The 13,675-nt window shown below is 34.7% G+C and overlaps 4 protein-coding genes across 4 annotated transcripts; 2 read left to right on the top strand and 2 right to left on the bottom strand.

The window, feature by feature from the left end:
- Positions 1 to 292: 292 nt before the first annotated feature.
- Positions 293 to 4,694, bottom strand: LOC120420160 (YEATS domain-containing protein 4). The gene is made up of 3 exons (XM_039583128.2): positions 4,507 to 4,694; positions 608 to 1,091; positions 293 to 547 (listed from the first exon to the last, which is right to left on the bottom strand). The coding sequence occupies exons 1-3, from the start codon at positions 4,552 to 4,554 to the stop codon at positions 384 to 386; spliced, it is 696 nt and encodes a 231-aa protein (XP_039439062.1). The 5' UTR covers positions 4,555 to 4,694; the 3' UTR covers positions 293 to 383.
- Positions 4,695 to 4,784: 90 nt separating this feature from the next.
- On the top strand, positions 4,785 to 8,664 carry LOC120420145 (5-methylcytosine rRNA methyltransferase NSUN4). Its single transcript, XM_039583107.2, has 3 exons — positions 4,785 to 4,943; positions 5,004 to 6,271; positions 8,445 to 8,664. Exons 1-3 carry the CDS (start codon positions 4,878 to 4,880, stop codon positions 8,587 to 8,589), a joined length of 1,479 nt encoding a protein of 492 aa, XP_039439041.1. The 5' UTR covers positions 4,785 to 4,877; the 3' UTR covers positions 8,590 to 8,664.
- On the bottom strand, positions 8,596 to 9,813 carry LOC120420151 (general transcription factor IIH subunit 3). The gene is made up of 4 exons (XM_039583117.1): positions 9,700 to 9,813; positions 9,266 to 9,642; positions 8,785 to 9,203; positions 8,596 to 8,729 (listed from the first exon to the last, which is right to left on the bottom strand). The coding sequence occupies exons 1-4, from the start codon at positions 9,704 to 9,706 to the stop codon at positions 8,666 to 8,668; spliced, it is 867 nt and encodes a 288-aa protein (XP_039439051.1). The 5' UTR covers positions 9,707 to 9,813; the 3' UTR covers positions 8,596 to 8,665.
- A 1,203-nt stretch (positions 9,814 to 11,016) lies between these two features.
- LOC120420516 (hsp70-binding protein 1) lies at positions 11,017 to 12,278 on the top strand. The gene is made up of 3 exons (XM_039583581.2): positions 11,017 to 11,175; positions 11,239 to 12,069; positions 12,130 to 12,278. Exons 1-3 carry the CDS (start codon positions 11,122 to 11,124, stop codon positions 12,199 to 12,201), a joined length of 957 nt encoding a protein of 318 aa, XP_039439515.1. The 5' UTR covers positions 11,017 to 11,121; the 3' UTR covers positions 12,202 to 12,278.
- Positions 12,279 to 13,675: the final 1,397 nt, after the last annotated feature.

The following is a 13,675-nucleotide window of genomic DNA, read 5'->3' as shown; positions in this document are numbered from 1 at the left end:
CGTGGTTCCGTTTGATTGGTTGCACACACACACACACAGTGTTATTTTAAATCGTTGCAAATCAAGACAAAAAAATAAAGAGAAGAGAAAATCATGGCAAAAATAATAAAAGAATAACGTGTACGAGTAGCCTTAGTATAATTGTGATAAATTTGGATATTCTTTTACATTAAAATTTATTTTATGCAAGCATTAAAAATAAATAAGTATTTTTTTATGAAAGAAAATGTCATCTAAAAACATAGCATTGAATGTCGGATTGTTTTAGTGCATAAATCAATTTTTACGTACAATTCTTGCCCAATAGTTTGTTTTTTAAAAAGCTTCAAACGTTCGCAGCCTTACAAGATAAAATTCCAGACTTACAGACCTCCCTCTCTCCGTCACGCCGCCGGCTGTTGGCCCTGCACCTTGGCCATTTCCGTCTTGAACTTGGCGATCGTTTCCCGCGCCAGCTTGAGCTTATCCTTGAGCAGTGTAATTTCCGATTTGATTTTTGCCTTCGTTTCGATTATGTTCTCCAGCGATTGAACTTTTTTCTCTTCAACTAAAAAAATAAGGCAAAATTAGATAAAAAAAATTCTTTTCAAATTTGAATAAACCTCACAATCCGTGTCATGCTTCCACGCGCCCGTTGTGACCGGTTGCACGTTCGTCAGCAGTTGCTGCATCAGCTGGGTCGGTTCCTGAAACACAATCTCCTCGTACTGCTCCGACACCAGGCCCTTCTTGCCCTCAATCTGCGTCGTTGTAACTTCCCCGTCCAGAATCGGACTCTGGAACAGCTTCAGGATGTGGTACATCGTGACGGGTCGTTCCGTTGGGTCGTGAAAGTGGATCTTAATCACGATTTCAAACTCTCCCCAGCCCGTTTCGGTCACTTCGAAGGGGGGTTTTGTGACCACGCGATTTGGGTTGGCGTAGCTTTCGTGCAGTTTGAAGTGGATTTTCTTCACGTACGTGGACATGTCTTCGTTTTGGTACGGCTTTACGTACACCGTCCACTGGTGGGTGTGGCCGTCTTCTTCGCGCTTTTTGCCGAATGATCGGGCTACGTTGCCGTAAATGAGAGGTTTGACGATGGTGAGGCCCTAGAGAAGAAAAGATTTTTTTTAAATAAATGTTTATTTATAAATAAAATAAACCTTCTCTAATTTCAACAATTTTTTTATTAAAATTTAATTCTTAAATTCATAAATTCTTAAATTCTTAAATTCGTAAATTCTTAAATTCTTAAATTCATAACTTCTTAAATTCTTAAATTCTTAAATTCTTAAATTCTTAAATTCTTAAATTCTTAAATTCTTAAATTCTTAAATTCTTAAATTCTTAAATTCTTAAATTCTTAAATTCTTAAATTCTTAAAATCTTAAATTCTTAAATTCTTAAATTCTTAAATTCTTAAATTCTTAAATTCTTAAATTCTTAAATTCTTAAATTCTTAAATTCTTAAATTCTTAAATTCTTAAATTCTTAAATTCTTAAATTCTTAAATTCTTAAATTCTTAAATTCTTAAATTCTTAAATTCTTAAATTCTTAAATTCTTAAATTCTTAAATTCTTAAATTCTTAAATTCTTAAATTCTTAAATTCTTAAATTCTTAAATTCTTAAATTCTTAAATTCTTAAATTCTTAAATTCTTAAATTCTTAAATTCTTAAATTCTTAAATTCTTAAATTCATAAATTCTTGAATTCTTAAATTCTTAAATTCTTAAATTCTTAAATTCTTAAATTCTTAAATTCTTAAATTCTTAAATTCTTAAATTCTTAAATTCTTAAAATCTTAAATTCTTAAATTCTTAAATTCTTAAATTCTTAAATTCTTAAATTCTTAAATTCTTAAAATCTTAAATTCTTAAATTCTTAAATTCTTAAATTCTTAAATTCTTAAATTCTTAAATTCTTAAATTCTTAAATTCTTAAATTCTTAAATTCTTAAATTCTTAAATTCTTAAATTCTTAAATTCTTAAATTCTTAAATTCTTAAATTCTTAAATTCTTAAATTCTTAAATTCTTAAATTCTTAAATTCTTAAATTCTTAAATTCTTAAATTCTTAAATTCTTAAATTCTTAAATTCTTAAATTCTTAAATTCTTAAATTCTTAAATTCTTAAATTCTTAAATTCTTAAATTCTTAAATTCTTAAATTCTTAAATTCTTAAATTCTTAAATTCTTAAATTCTTAAATTCTTAAATTCTTAAATTCTTAAATTCTTAAATTCTTAAATTCTTAAATTCTTAAATTCTTAAATTCTTAAATTCTTAAATTCTTAAATTCTTAAATTCTTAAATTCTTAAATTCTTAAATTCTTAAATTCTTAAATTCTTAAATTCTTAAATTCTTAAATTCTTAAATTCTTAAATTCTTAAATTCTTAAATTCTTAAATTCTTAAATTCTTAAATTCTTAAATTCTTAAATTCTTAAATTCTTAAATTCTTAAATTCTTAAATTCTTAAATTCTTAAATTCTTAAATTCTTAAATTCTTAAATTCTTAAATTCTTAAATTCTTAAATTCTTAAATTCTTAAATTCTTAAATTCTTAAATTCTTAAATTCTTAAATTCTTAAATTCTTAAATTCTTAAATTCTTAAATTCTTAAATTCTTAAATTCTTAAATTCTTAAATTCTTAAATTCTTAAATTCTTAAATTCTTAAATTCTTAAATTCTTAAATTCTTAAATTCTTAAATTCTTAAATTCTTAAATTCTTAAATTCTTAAATTCTTAAATTCTTAAATTCTTAAATTCTTAAATTCTTAAATTCTTAAATTCTTAAATTCTTAAATTCTTAAATTCTTAAATTCTTAAATTCTTAAATTCTTAAATTCTTAAATTCTTAAATTCTTAAATTCTTAAATTCTTAAATTCTTAAATTCTTAAATTCTTAAATTCTTAAATTCTTAAATTCTTAAATTCTTAAATTCTTAAATTCTTAAATTCTTAAATTCTTAAATTCTTAAATTCTTAAATTCTTAAATTCTTAAATTCTTAAATTCTTAAATTCTTAAATTCTTAAATTCTTAAATTCTTAAATTCTTAAATTCTTAAATTCTTAAATTCTTAAATTCTTAAATTCTTAAATTCTTAAATTCTTAAATTCTTAAATTCTTAAATTCTTAAATTCTTAAATTCTTAAATTCTTAAATTCTTAAATTCTTAAATTCTTAAATTCTTAAATTCTTAAATTCTTAAATTCTTAAATTCTTAAATTCTTAAATTCTTAAATTCTTAAATTCTTAAATTCTTAAATTCTTAAATTCTTAAATTCTTAAATTCTTAAATTCTTAAATTCTTAAATTCTTAAATTCTTAAATTCTTAAATTCTTAAATTCTTAAATTCTTAAATTCTTAAATTCTTAAATTCTTAAATTCTTAAATTCTTAAATTCTTAAATTCTTAAACTCATAAATTCTTAAATTTTTAAATTCTTAAATTCTTAAACTCTTAAATTCTTAAATTCTTAAATTCTTAAATTCTTAAATTCTTAAATTCTTAAATTCTTAAATTCTTAAATTCTTAAATTCTTAAATTCTTAAATTCTTAAATTCTTAAATTCTTAAATTCTTAAATTCTTAAACTCATAAATTCTTAAATTTTTAAATTCTTAAATTATTAGATTCTTAAATTCTTAGATTCCTAAATTCTTAGATTCTTAAATTCATAAATTCCTAAATTCTATTTTTTTTTAATTCGTCAATTTTCATATTATCATGTTAAAATTATTTGTTGATTTTAATATTATTTTTAGATTATTATTCATACGAATTTTTCCATTTTAGGTATTCTGAATGTTTTATTTTTTATGTTCAACATTTTGAATTTTCGAATTCAAAAATTTACGAATTTTAAATGTACGCCTTTTTTTAATTGAACAATTTTTGAATTTTAAATTAATCACTTTTTAGTGAATTAAAAAAAATCTATTTTTTAACGTTAGAATTTTAAAATTGCATAATTTTTGCATTTTAGATTTGTGTTTTGTATTTTCCAAGTTATGAATTTTGTTATTTTCAAATATTTTTGGATTTTGAATTTTATTTGTTTTAATTTGTGATTATTGTCTTTTTTGAATATCTCAATTTTAAATTATTCAAATTTCATCTTTTTCTGTTTTAAAACTCGAAATATAATATAAATATTCTGCTTTTTGAAATTCGCCATTATAAGGCAATTCAAAATTATTGATAAGTTTGTAATTTTCAGTCGCATTCCATTTTCAATTTGAAAAAAAAAAATATTTTTTATTTCTTCCACACATTGTTTGATTGACGTATTTTGTTTATTTTGTGAAGATATAATGTATAAAAAGTGAAAATACACTGTTTTTGAACACAAAATAGCTTATTACTTTGAGAAAAGTGGCTTGCCAGATTTTTCCCAGATTTTTTTCTCTTTAGACCTGGTACCCTGCCATCAGCCTAGGACAATGTTGTGATTGGGTTCACTTTAACCCCACTCTCCCCGAGCAAGATTTGCTGCGATCAAAACAAGAAAAGCTTACCTTCACTCGCCCGCCTGAGTCCGGTCCGAAATCCGTAGAAATATTCATTTTGACGCTGCTGAACTATCCTAGGGACACTGCAAAACTTTTTAAATATCAATAATCCCTCTAAATATAGCAAATTTTGCTTAAAAATCTCCTCGAAATTATTTCCACTTTCGATGCCGCCACAATCAAAACAAAGCCGCTTGCTGATCTGTCAAAAATATTGTGCAGTGCTGCCAGCTCACTCGACCCCGTTCAAAACTCACCACACTCGATTCTGTTTTGCTCGCTCACTTCGTGAGCAGCGCACGTGTGTTGATAAACAGAAATCTGACGCAAGTGGACCGGCTTTCTCGTCGGTGTTCCGGTAGATTTTCGGACTCAAAATGCTGCTCCAGATTCGGAAAGTGAGCTTGCTCCTGCGACGAGCCAAACACAGCAAGTCCCACTGGGTAAGTTGCTAAAAAAAATGTTTTAGAATCGTTCAAAAAGTAGTCTTTTTCTCGATTTAGTCCCAAGTGCAGAAGAAGCAGTTCGCCCGGGATCGGGCGCTGGAGAACTTTGACGACTTTTACGGCCAGGTGTACGGCAACCGGTGGAAGAGCATCCGGGTGGCGCTGCTGAGCGAGCACAAGTACATGGCTTTGGTGAATCAGTTTGGCGACTGCGAGCGGACCGTGGCCGAGCTGGAGGCGGACGGAGCGATTAATTTGCGGGAGATTTACGCGGCCAAGAAGCGCTCGTTGAGTGGGCGGTTTGAAGAGCGGGCGGGTGGGGATAAGATTTTCAAGATGGACCAGCGGATTGAGGCGTTTGCGGAGAACCGAGAGCGGCAGGAGATGGAGCGGTTGTACAAGGAGGACGTGCCGGAAGTTGGGACTAGGGAAGAGGTTGAAGCGAAGGAGGAAGGAGCTGTGGATTTCAAAAAATCTCTTAGCAAAACGTTGCAAGACGATAAGGAGATGGACTTTCAGCGAATAATCGATCCAGATTTTGGAACGTCCGCGCTTCACGAATTTATTCCGGCAACGAAGCTGAAGGGAATGGAAGATTACGTTCCGGAATCGGACCACTATAAATACTACAGCAACAGCGCCGACTTTCCCGTCACGATCGAGATGGAAAACAGTTTCGAAATCCCCCAAAACTTAGACATTTACACCTACGAGCGCGGCAACTGTTCCGACTTCCGTCCACCTCGAAACTGCTCAACCGGAGTTCTGTCCCATTTCCTCCTGGACGGAGCCTCAATCCTCCCAGCCCTAGCCCTAGACGTCCAACCGGGTGACCGCGTCCTGGACGCCTGCGCCGCTCCAGGCGGCAAGTCCCTGCTCCTCCTACAAACCCTCCGCCCAGGAACGCTCGTTTGCAACGACGTCCAGGAAAGTCGCGTGAATCGCATCCGAAAGCTCATGGGCAGCTACCTGTACGACTTTAGTGAAAACTGGAAGCAAAAACGGTGCTTCATCACGCACGGAGACGCTCGCAATCTCACCGAGTACGACATGTACGACCGGATCCTGGTGGACGTTCCGTGCACCACGGATCGGCACTCGGTCATGGAGAATGACAACAATATTTTCAAGTCGAGTCGTGTGAAGGAGCGGCTGAGGCTGCCCGAGTTGCAGGCGGGGCTCTTGGCGAATTGTTTGCGGCTGTTGAGGCCGGGAGGGTCGTTGGTTTACTCGACGTGCAGTCTGAGTCCGGTGCAGAATGACGGTGTGGTCCACATGGCGCTGAGCAACGTGTTTAATGACACCGGGATGACGGTGACGGTGAGGTGAGTGGAATGGATTGAAGTTAGGTAGTTGAGCAATTCTACCTACCGGCTGAAACTTTTTTGTTGCCTTCGGTATGCCGAAAGAAGCCATTTTGCATCATTAGTTTGTCCATATAATTTTCCATACAAATTTGGCAGCTGTCCATACAAAAATGATAAAAATTCAAAAATCTGTATCTTTTGAAGGAATTTTTTTAATCGATTTGGTGTCTTCGACAAAGTTGTAGGTATGAAAAAATATGATACACGGTAAAACAAATATTGGTGATTTTTAAAATCACTTTTTGTCACTGAAACTTGATTTGCAATAAAATACTATTTTTCTTATTTATTGATATGTTTTAGGGGACATCAAATGCCAACTTTTCAAAAATTCATAACTCGGTCAGAGATTTTTTGCACAATCTGGAAATTTCTGAAAATTTGGCATTTGATGTCCCCTAAAAAACAAATCAAAAAATTTTAAAAATTAAAATATTGTTTTTTTTTTGCAAATCAAGTTTTAGTGACAAAAAGTTAAATAAAAAATCACCATTTTTTTTACCGTGTACCATTTTTTTAGTGTGGTCCTTATCCAAACCTACAACTTTGCCGAAGACACAAAATCGATCAAAAAAATCCTTCAAAAGATATAGATTTTTGAATTTTCATATACAGTAGTTGTTCGGTAACTGAAAATTGACAAAAATTAAAAGGGAACTTGATAAAAACATTTTTTTTACAAAATTTTAAGAGTAATAACAGTGATTTTTATAAAGCGTTCTTTGATTTAAAATAAAATTAAAATAAGAATGCAATTTTAAACTCCGTTATCTTTAATCTTTTGCCATTAACTGTTGAAACTTTTGCCAACTTAGGTTATTTTTCAAAGACTAATTGTTTATTTTTCTACTCTAAATCAAAATAATGTGTGCTTTCATTTTTGAAGTATTTTTTTTTTAAGGAATTTGTTGTTAGGTTTCCGTATTTACAAAAATCGTCAAAAGCTTGATTTTTTTGCGATGGTAAATGTTGACTTTATAAAGAGATTTTGGTTTGAAATCATTCTTTAGATAGGAAATGCCTATTATATGAGTTTCTGGAAAGGACGAAAAAAAGTCGGGAATTTGAAAATGGGATTTGAGTTTGAACATGTTTGAATGTTGAGATTCTTGAGTTTTTGGTTTTCTGAATTCATGAATTTATGACATGAATGCCATAAAAGTGATAAAATGGTGGTTTATGGATAGTCCCTAAATAAAAAAAGTATTAATTTTTTTTTATAATTTTTGAATTTTCGTATAGCAGTATTTTTAAAATTTGAAAACTGTAGAACTAATAAAGTTTACAGTTTAAAATCTTAAAATTTTTAATTTTTAATATTTATGAATATTGGTTTTTTCTTTGAATTTTTAAGTTTTTGAAATTTCTAAATTCTGTTTTTTTAGTTTTAAATATTTTTATATTTTGAAGTAAATTTTTGTAAATTTCTGAATTTGTGTTTTTTTTTTGCCAAAAAAGGGTTTTCCCTCTGTATTACTTAGTAAACAAATAAAAATACGTCCTTCCTTTTAAATTTTTGATATTCAATATTTTGATATCGAATACAGTTTTTTTTTAAACGGTTGTAATTTTTAGTCTCATTCAAAATAAGCAAATCAAAATTATTTGGTTTTTCAATCACAACATGTTGAAAAGAAGCACCGCGCGAAGAAACAATCTAGAGCTTTTTTTTTAAAAAAAAAAGGTCCTATATGCTATTTTATTTCATATGTTTACAGGACCTATTCAAAAAAACTCTTGCAATCCATTTTTTGTGTGAAAAGTCGAACTAAAAATGTAGGTATTTTTTTACAGTGTAACTATTTTTCTTAGAATTGATAAGCTATACGGCTAAGTTTGTCGAAGACACCAAATCGATCAGAAAATTCACTTTAGAAAAAAATCTAAAGAAATTCAAACATAACTTCAAAAATACTTTTTGAATCTTTGGATTTTGGATACACATTATTTAATAAAGTGCTCCGTTAGCAAAGAAAGAGAGAGAGAGAGAGAGAGAGAGAGAGAGAGAGAGTATTTTTCTTATAAATGAAAATTTTGACATTTTTTGAGAACATTCAAGCAGAAATAATGCCTTAAAAAATGACATAATTCGAAAGTCTTGAATATTTGCCAATTTATTTATACTATCCAGAGACCTGAGCCAGGTGATGCAACCCTTCTCGGACATGTACAAGTTTGCGTACCCAAACACGCTCAAGTACGGCCAGCTGGTGCTTCCGTTCCTGCCCGTCAACTTTGGTCCGATGTACTTTTGCAAACTGGTGCGAAATAATTAGATAAGATTGCGAGTTGTTTTAGAAATGTTTATTTTAGTGAAAGTAGAAATAAAGTAACATGAAAAATTTATCACATTTAGGTTTTCATCTTTTTCTTTTTCGGTTTGGCCGCAATGGGCGCGGGTGCCTTGAAGACGGTGCTGGAAAGAAAGAAAATCAATTTTTGAAACGATTCACAGCTACAAAAATACTCACTGGCAGGTTGTACAGATCGGGCTAAACTTGCAAAAGATGGACAGACAAACCGAGCAGACGTAACCGATGTCGATGAGTTCGCGGTGGCAGAAACAGGCCGCTCGGTAGTCCACTTTTACCGGTGGAGGCAGCACCAGTTTGCAACGCATCTGTGGATCCGGCAGGAATACCCACAGCAAATACTGCAGAAATCCGTCCAGTTGGGGCAGCTTCAGGTATTGTCCGCCGGTGATGTCGCAGCCCTGCTGCAGAAGACTGAGCGGTTTGTCCAGCGCGCACACGTCCAGCGTGACGTTCTGCTTTTGGGCGGTGAAGAACACGTTCATGTAGGTCATGTACTGCGAGGCGCACTCGTTGCTTCCGGTGACCACTAGGATCCGGGAGTTGATTTTCACTCCAGCCGGTTTGTTTCGGTTTATCTGCAAAATTACAAACATTCAGCAACCAAATCAACCAACCTTCCCTCAATCGCGTAACCTACCCTAGCGATGTAGCAAAGGGCCATGGCCATACTGCCGGCCAGCAGCGATTCCGTCGGAGCGGCCAACCTCGGCGCCTCGTTAATCATCCGGGCCAGCTTCTGCTTGATGGTTTTCTCCACCAGCGTAAACTGCTCGTACTGCCCATCGACCTGACGAATGTCCAGCGGTTTGCCCGGGTTCGGGTACAGGAACTCGGTCGCATGGTGGTGGCACGCCAGCACGGCCAGTTTGTTGTGGGCCTTCTGCATGAGGTGGGCGTTCGCGAAACCCACTATCGAGTCCAGACATTGCGTCAGGTGGTGCGGGTTCTCGCGGATTATGCGCTGCGACGGGTTCGTGTCCAGCACTATGACCAGCAAGCTGGTGTCGTTGTTTTCTGGGGATTTAAATGGGATTTATTGAAAGATATTGCGAAAGTTTTAGAAAATCTTACCGTCCATCGTTGCAATCCGTTTTGTATTCAGAAAGGTAGATCAAAACAAATTTGGCGAAATGTCAAATATATTCACCACCACTCAGGCCTGAAACAACATTTGGAAAGGGAATAGGGAGCGTTCTTTTATTACGTAACGCAGTAGGGGGGGAGGGGGGGTCGGAGGCCGTGTTACGCTCCATACAAATTTTTTAAAATTTGTATGGAAATTTTGTTACGAGGGGGGGGGGGAGGGGGTCTAAAAGTCCGATTTTTCGCGTTACGTAATAAAAGAACGCTCCCATACAATCAGTTTTTTTCATGCTGAGTACGGAGCTCGGAAGGAACGTGATCAAGAAACGTTTTGCAGATTTAAATTGTTTAATTCTTAATTTTGGGGCTTAATTTAAGAATTTAAGAATTTAAGAATGTAAGAATTTAAGAATTTAAGAATTTAAGAATTTAAGAATTTAAGAATTTAAGAATTTAAGAATTTAAGAATTTAAGAATTTAAGAATTTAAGAATTTAAGAATTTAAGAATTTAAGAATTTAAGAATTTAAGAATTTAAGAATTTAAGAATTTAAGAATTTAAGAATTTAAGAATTCAAGAATTTAAGAATTTAAGGAAAAAATTGATCAGAAATGGTTTTTAGTCGTTGTCTCGGTCGTTGTTCATAAAATTTTCATAGGGCTTTTTTTTTCTAAAGGCTAGTATGCTGCCCACCAATGAAAAAACGGCTAATATCCACTTTTGGCAAAAACGAGATATTAGCACCAGGTGGTAGAGGATGTTCCAACGCATCTTCTGCAACTTGAATTTTAATGAAATAGTGCTTAGACTTGGCTGCCGATGCGAAAAACCAAACGGCTAATATGCCACTCTTATGGGAAATTGCCTTGACGGAGATTTTGTGACAAACACTAAAACGCGTTTTTCTCGGAATACTTGATTTGGCATAATAGCCGAATTTTCAATTATGGGCAGTATGGAGATCGGAAGGAAAGGGGTCAAGAAACAGCTATACGAACAGCAGAACAAAGGAGAGGGAGCGTTTTCTTGGGGCTTTTCTTCACCCTATCTGGCTTGCTTTCGCTGCCGCTGCTGCCCATTTGAAATTTTTCTTGACCGGTTCCTTCCGATGTGCATACACCGCTTAAATTAGGACCCTATTCTTAAATTCCGTCCGTCACGATGCATCAGAAACTCACCACTAACTGTACTGGCAGCACTGCAATTCGCGCTCTCTCAACCAGAACTTTCGAGAGAGTTCTGGACGCAGGAGAGAGAGCACCCAACATGCTTGTTTTGGTTCGATTGCTCAGTCAGCTGTCAAATTTGCATCATTCTACAAGAACGTCTCGAGAAGGAAACGTGCTAAAATTTACTGTGAAATTATCGTGAATTTCGTGCAAATCTATAAGTTAAATCGTGTAGATCAGAATGGCAAGTGGAGGAGACAATCCGGATCAACCGAGACAACCCCGAAACATGCAGGTAAGACTAGAAAATCAAAAATCTTTAAGAACCCGGAAATTAACGTTGAATTCCACTTTCCAGGGTCTGCTCAAATTTGCTATGGAGGCCACGGCGGCCGAGGACGCCCCTGCTGCCGGCCAGCTGCCCCAAATGGACGAAGATCGGCGTCGCTTCCTGGAGGAAGCCCTCAAAACGCTCACCGTCGATGTGGTCCAGGAAATCGAAAAAGCGATGAAAACCCTGATGGATCCCGCCACCGAGGAGGACGACAAAGCGGAAGCGATCGATGTTATAATCGATTACGTGGAGGACATTGACGCGGCCAACGATTTCTTCAAAGTGGGAGGGTTCGTCATCATAAAGCCCGGACTAAACTCGGAAAACGTCGACGTGCGAACGGGAACGCTCCGGCTGGTTGGCGAGCTGGCCCAGAACAATCCCACCTGCCAACAGCACCTGCTCGAAGCGGACGTCCTGCCCCGCCTCGTGGAACTGCTCTCGGACGAAGCTCCGGTGGCCAGCCAAGCGATGCACGCCATTTCCTGCATGGTTCGGCAGTTTGAACCGTGCCTGGCCGCGTTCATCGACATGGGTGGCCTCGAGTGCATCCTCGGCTGCATCCAAACGGACAACGAAAAGCTCCGCATCAAATCGTCCTTCCTGATGTCGGCCCTCTGCACGGAATTTGCCGCCGTTCGGGATGAGTTTATCAAGCTGAATGCTGTGGAAAGGGTGGTGGCTTCGATTCGGCCCTCGAAGGAGTTCGAGCCCAAGCTGGAGACGGCGCTGTCCACGCTGACGGTGCTGACCGAGAGCCAGGACGCGATTCGACGCTGCCAGGCGGCCGGTTTGAGCTTGAGGTCGAAGCTGGAGTCGATTCTGAAGCTGAACGATGGGAAGGAGGAGTGTTTGGTAGGGCTTTGAAGGGCAAAGCATTTGGTTTAAGTAAACTAATTTTGGTATTTTTTTTAGGAGCAAATTGAGTACGCCAACACGCTGCTGAAGCGATGTTTTACCGACAACAATGGTGGAACGGATCGGTAAGACATCTGATTACGGTATGGTTGATTTGTTGAAAGAATCGTAATTGAGAATAAAGCTGGGAGTTTTACATTCAAAAAGTTTTGCAAAATGTGTTTAGTAATCGATGACTGCCTTGATGAAGCAGTGACCACAAGCATGACCGCAAGTACTGTTCTCAAAAAGAAACCACAAAGACTTGGTTTATAGATAGGGGAAATTACCCTTTCTCGGCTCATTTCCATTATCGGCTTATCAAAACTTTGATCATGAATTACAGCTTTCATAAAGAGTTTTTGGCTATTAATAAATATAAATAGCACAATTAAAAATGAGCTATTGTTTTGTTTTGCACTGTTGTCTCTCTTTATAATCTTTATATGACACACCCTGCAAATTCCTGTAAGTGCGACAACTGGCCAAAGGGATTTTAGTCAGAATGCGTTTGACACACGTACAAGCCCGACTAGCGTAAACATGTCTGGAGTTTTATTTGAAAAGGTCCTAAAAACAATTTTTTTTTTGCTTTTTGGGTGTTATTAGAACCGCCATGAGTCAGGGGTATTCAAAAACACTTAAAAAGCACAAATTGAAAATTTTGTTTATAGGACCTTTTAAAAAAAAACTCCAGATGTGTAATTATAACTCGGGACTCCGGCAACCAAACTTCAGGACAATGCACAGAATGGTCAACCAAACAAAACATGTTTGTTATTGTTTTTACGCGTGGCTTATAAAAAAGTTTTTAATTTCAAAACGTCGTTTCTTTAATTTTTATTTTTTTAATCTGGTCGAACATTATGGAGTGCTTTCTGTGTACTCTAAAAAGCATTTAAAATTGTTTTTCATGAAAAATATAAAAAAATTTCTTTGTGTAAAATTTAATTTGCAATCAAAAAGTACTTGAGTGAAATTTTGATAAAATGCACCTATTCCAAGTTAAAGCTAAAAATAGCTCAACTTTTTTGAAGAAAAAAAAATCGCTGTTTTCTTCATTAATAACGTCATGATTCGAATTCCCGGACGCTTCGAAACCCGGACACTTCAACTTGTTTTATCAATTATTTGGGTATAAGTTCGCATTATGAATGTCAAAACTGTGTTATTTGATGAATTCTAACATCAACTTCCATTCCAAATTAGTTTGGACGTTGTAGTTAATGCCAAAACAATTAAATAAAATAAAATTATAAGTTTACCAAAAATGCGAAACATTTCAACGGAAATATTTCATAGGCGTCCGAAGCAACGGGAAGGCAAAGCAGAAATTTATGTTTTTGATTTCCTTGAATTCTATCAAATTTTTATATAAACTATCGATTGTTTTGATGTTAACAGCTTATATGAGACCTAAAAAATGCCATTCACTAACATTTCAGTCCAAATTTGTGCGATTCATAAGCAAAATCGAGTGTCCGGAATTCGAAGCAAAAGTGTCCGGATTTCGAATCAGCTTTTAACAGTGTCCGGGATTCGAAGCACAACAAGTCATTTTAAT

The sequence above is a fragment of the Culex pipiens genome, chromosome 2 (assembly GCF_016801865.2).
Source record: "Culex pipiens pallens isolate TS chromosome 2, TS_CPP_V2, whole genome shotgun sequence".
NCBI classification, from domain to species: domain Eukaryota; kingdom Metazoa; phylum Arthropoda; class Insecta; order Diptera; family Culicidae; genus Culex; species Culex pipiens.
Note: the sequence above shows the minus strand (reverse complement) of the source record. Positions and strands in the feature narration are given on the sequence as shown.

Excerpts from the sequence above, each read along its gene's own strand:
- LOC120420160 (XM_039583128.2), bottom strand. The coding sequence starts at position 4,554 with ATGAATATTTCTACGGATTTCGGACCGGACTCAGGCGGGCGAGTGAAG. Across the intron at positions 1,092-4,506 it reads ACTCAGGCGGGCGAGTGAAG|GGCCTCACCATCGTCAAACC; the intron begins GTAAGCTTTTCT and ends TTTCTTCTCTAG. Across the intron at positions 548-607 it reads GTGGAAGCATGACACGGATT|TTGAAGAGAAAAAAGTTCAA; the intron begins GTGAGGTTTATT and ends TTATTTTTTTAG.
- LOC120420145 (XM_039583107.2), top strand. The coding sequence starts at position 4,878 with ATGCTGCTCCAGATTCGGAAAGTGAGCTTGCTCCTGCGACGAGCCAAA. Across the intron at positions 4,944-5,003 it reads AACACAGCAAGTCCCACTGG|TCCCAAGTGCAGAAGAAGCA; the intron begins GTAAGTTGCTAA and ends TTCTCGATTTAG. Across the intron at positions 6,272-8,444 it reads GGGATGACGGTGACGGTGAG|AGACCTGAGCCAGGTGATGC; the intron begins GTGAGTGGAATG and ends TATACTATCCAG.
- LOC120420151 (XM_039583117.1), bottom strand. Across the intron at positions 9,204-9,265 it reads CCCTTTGCTACATCGCTAGG|ATAAACCGAAACAAACCGGC; the intron begins GTAGGTTACGCG and ends GTAATTTTGCAG. Across the intron at positions 8,730-8,784 it reads CCGATCTGTACAACCTGCCA|CACCGTCTTCAAGGCACCCG; the intron begins GTGAGTATTTTT and ends CTTTCTTTCCAG.
- LOC120420516 (XM_039583581.2), top strand. The coding sequence starts at position 11,122 with ATGGCAAGTGGAGGAGACAATCCGGATCAACCGAGACAACCCCGAAAC. Across the intron at positions 11,176-11,238 it reads GACAACCCCGAAACATGCAG|GGTCTGCTCAAATTTGCTAT; the intron begins GTAAGACTAGAA and ends TCCACTTTCCAG. Across the intron at positions 12,070-12,129 it reads ATGGGAAGGAGGAGTGTTTG|GAGCAAATTGAGTACGCCAA; the intron begins GTAGGGCTTTGA and ends TATTTTTTTTAG.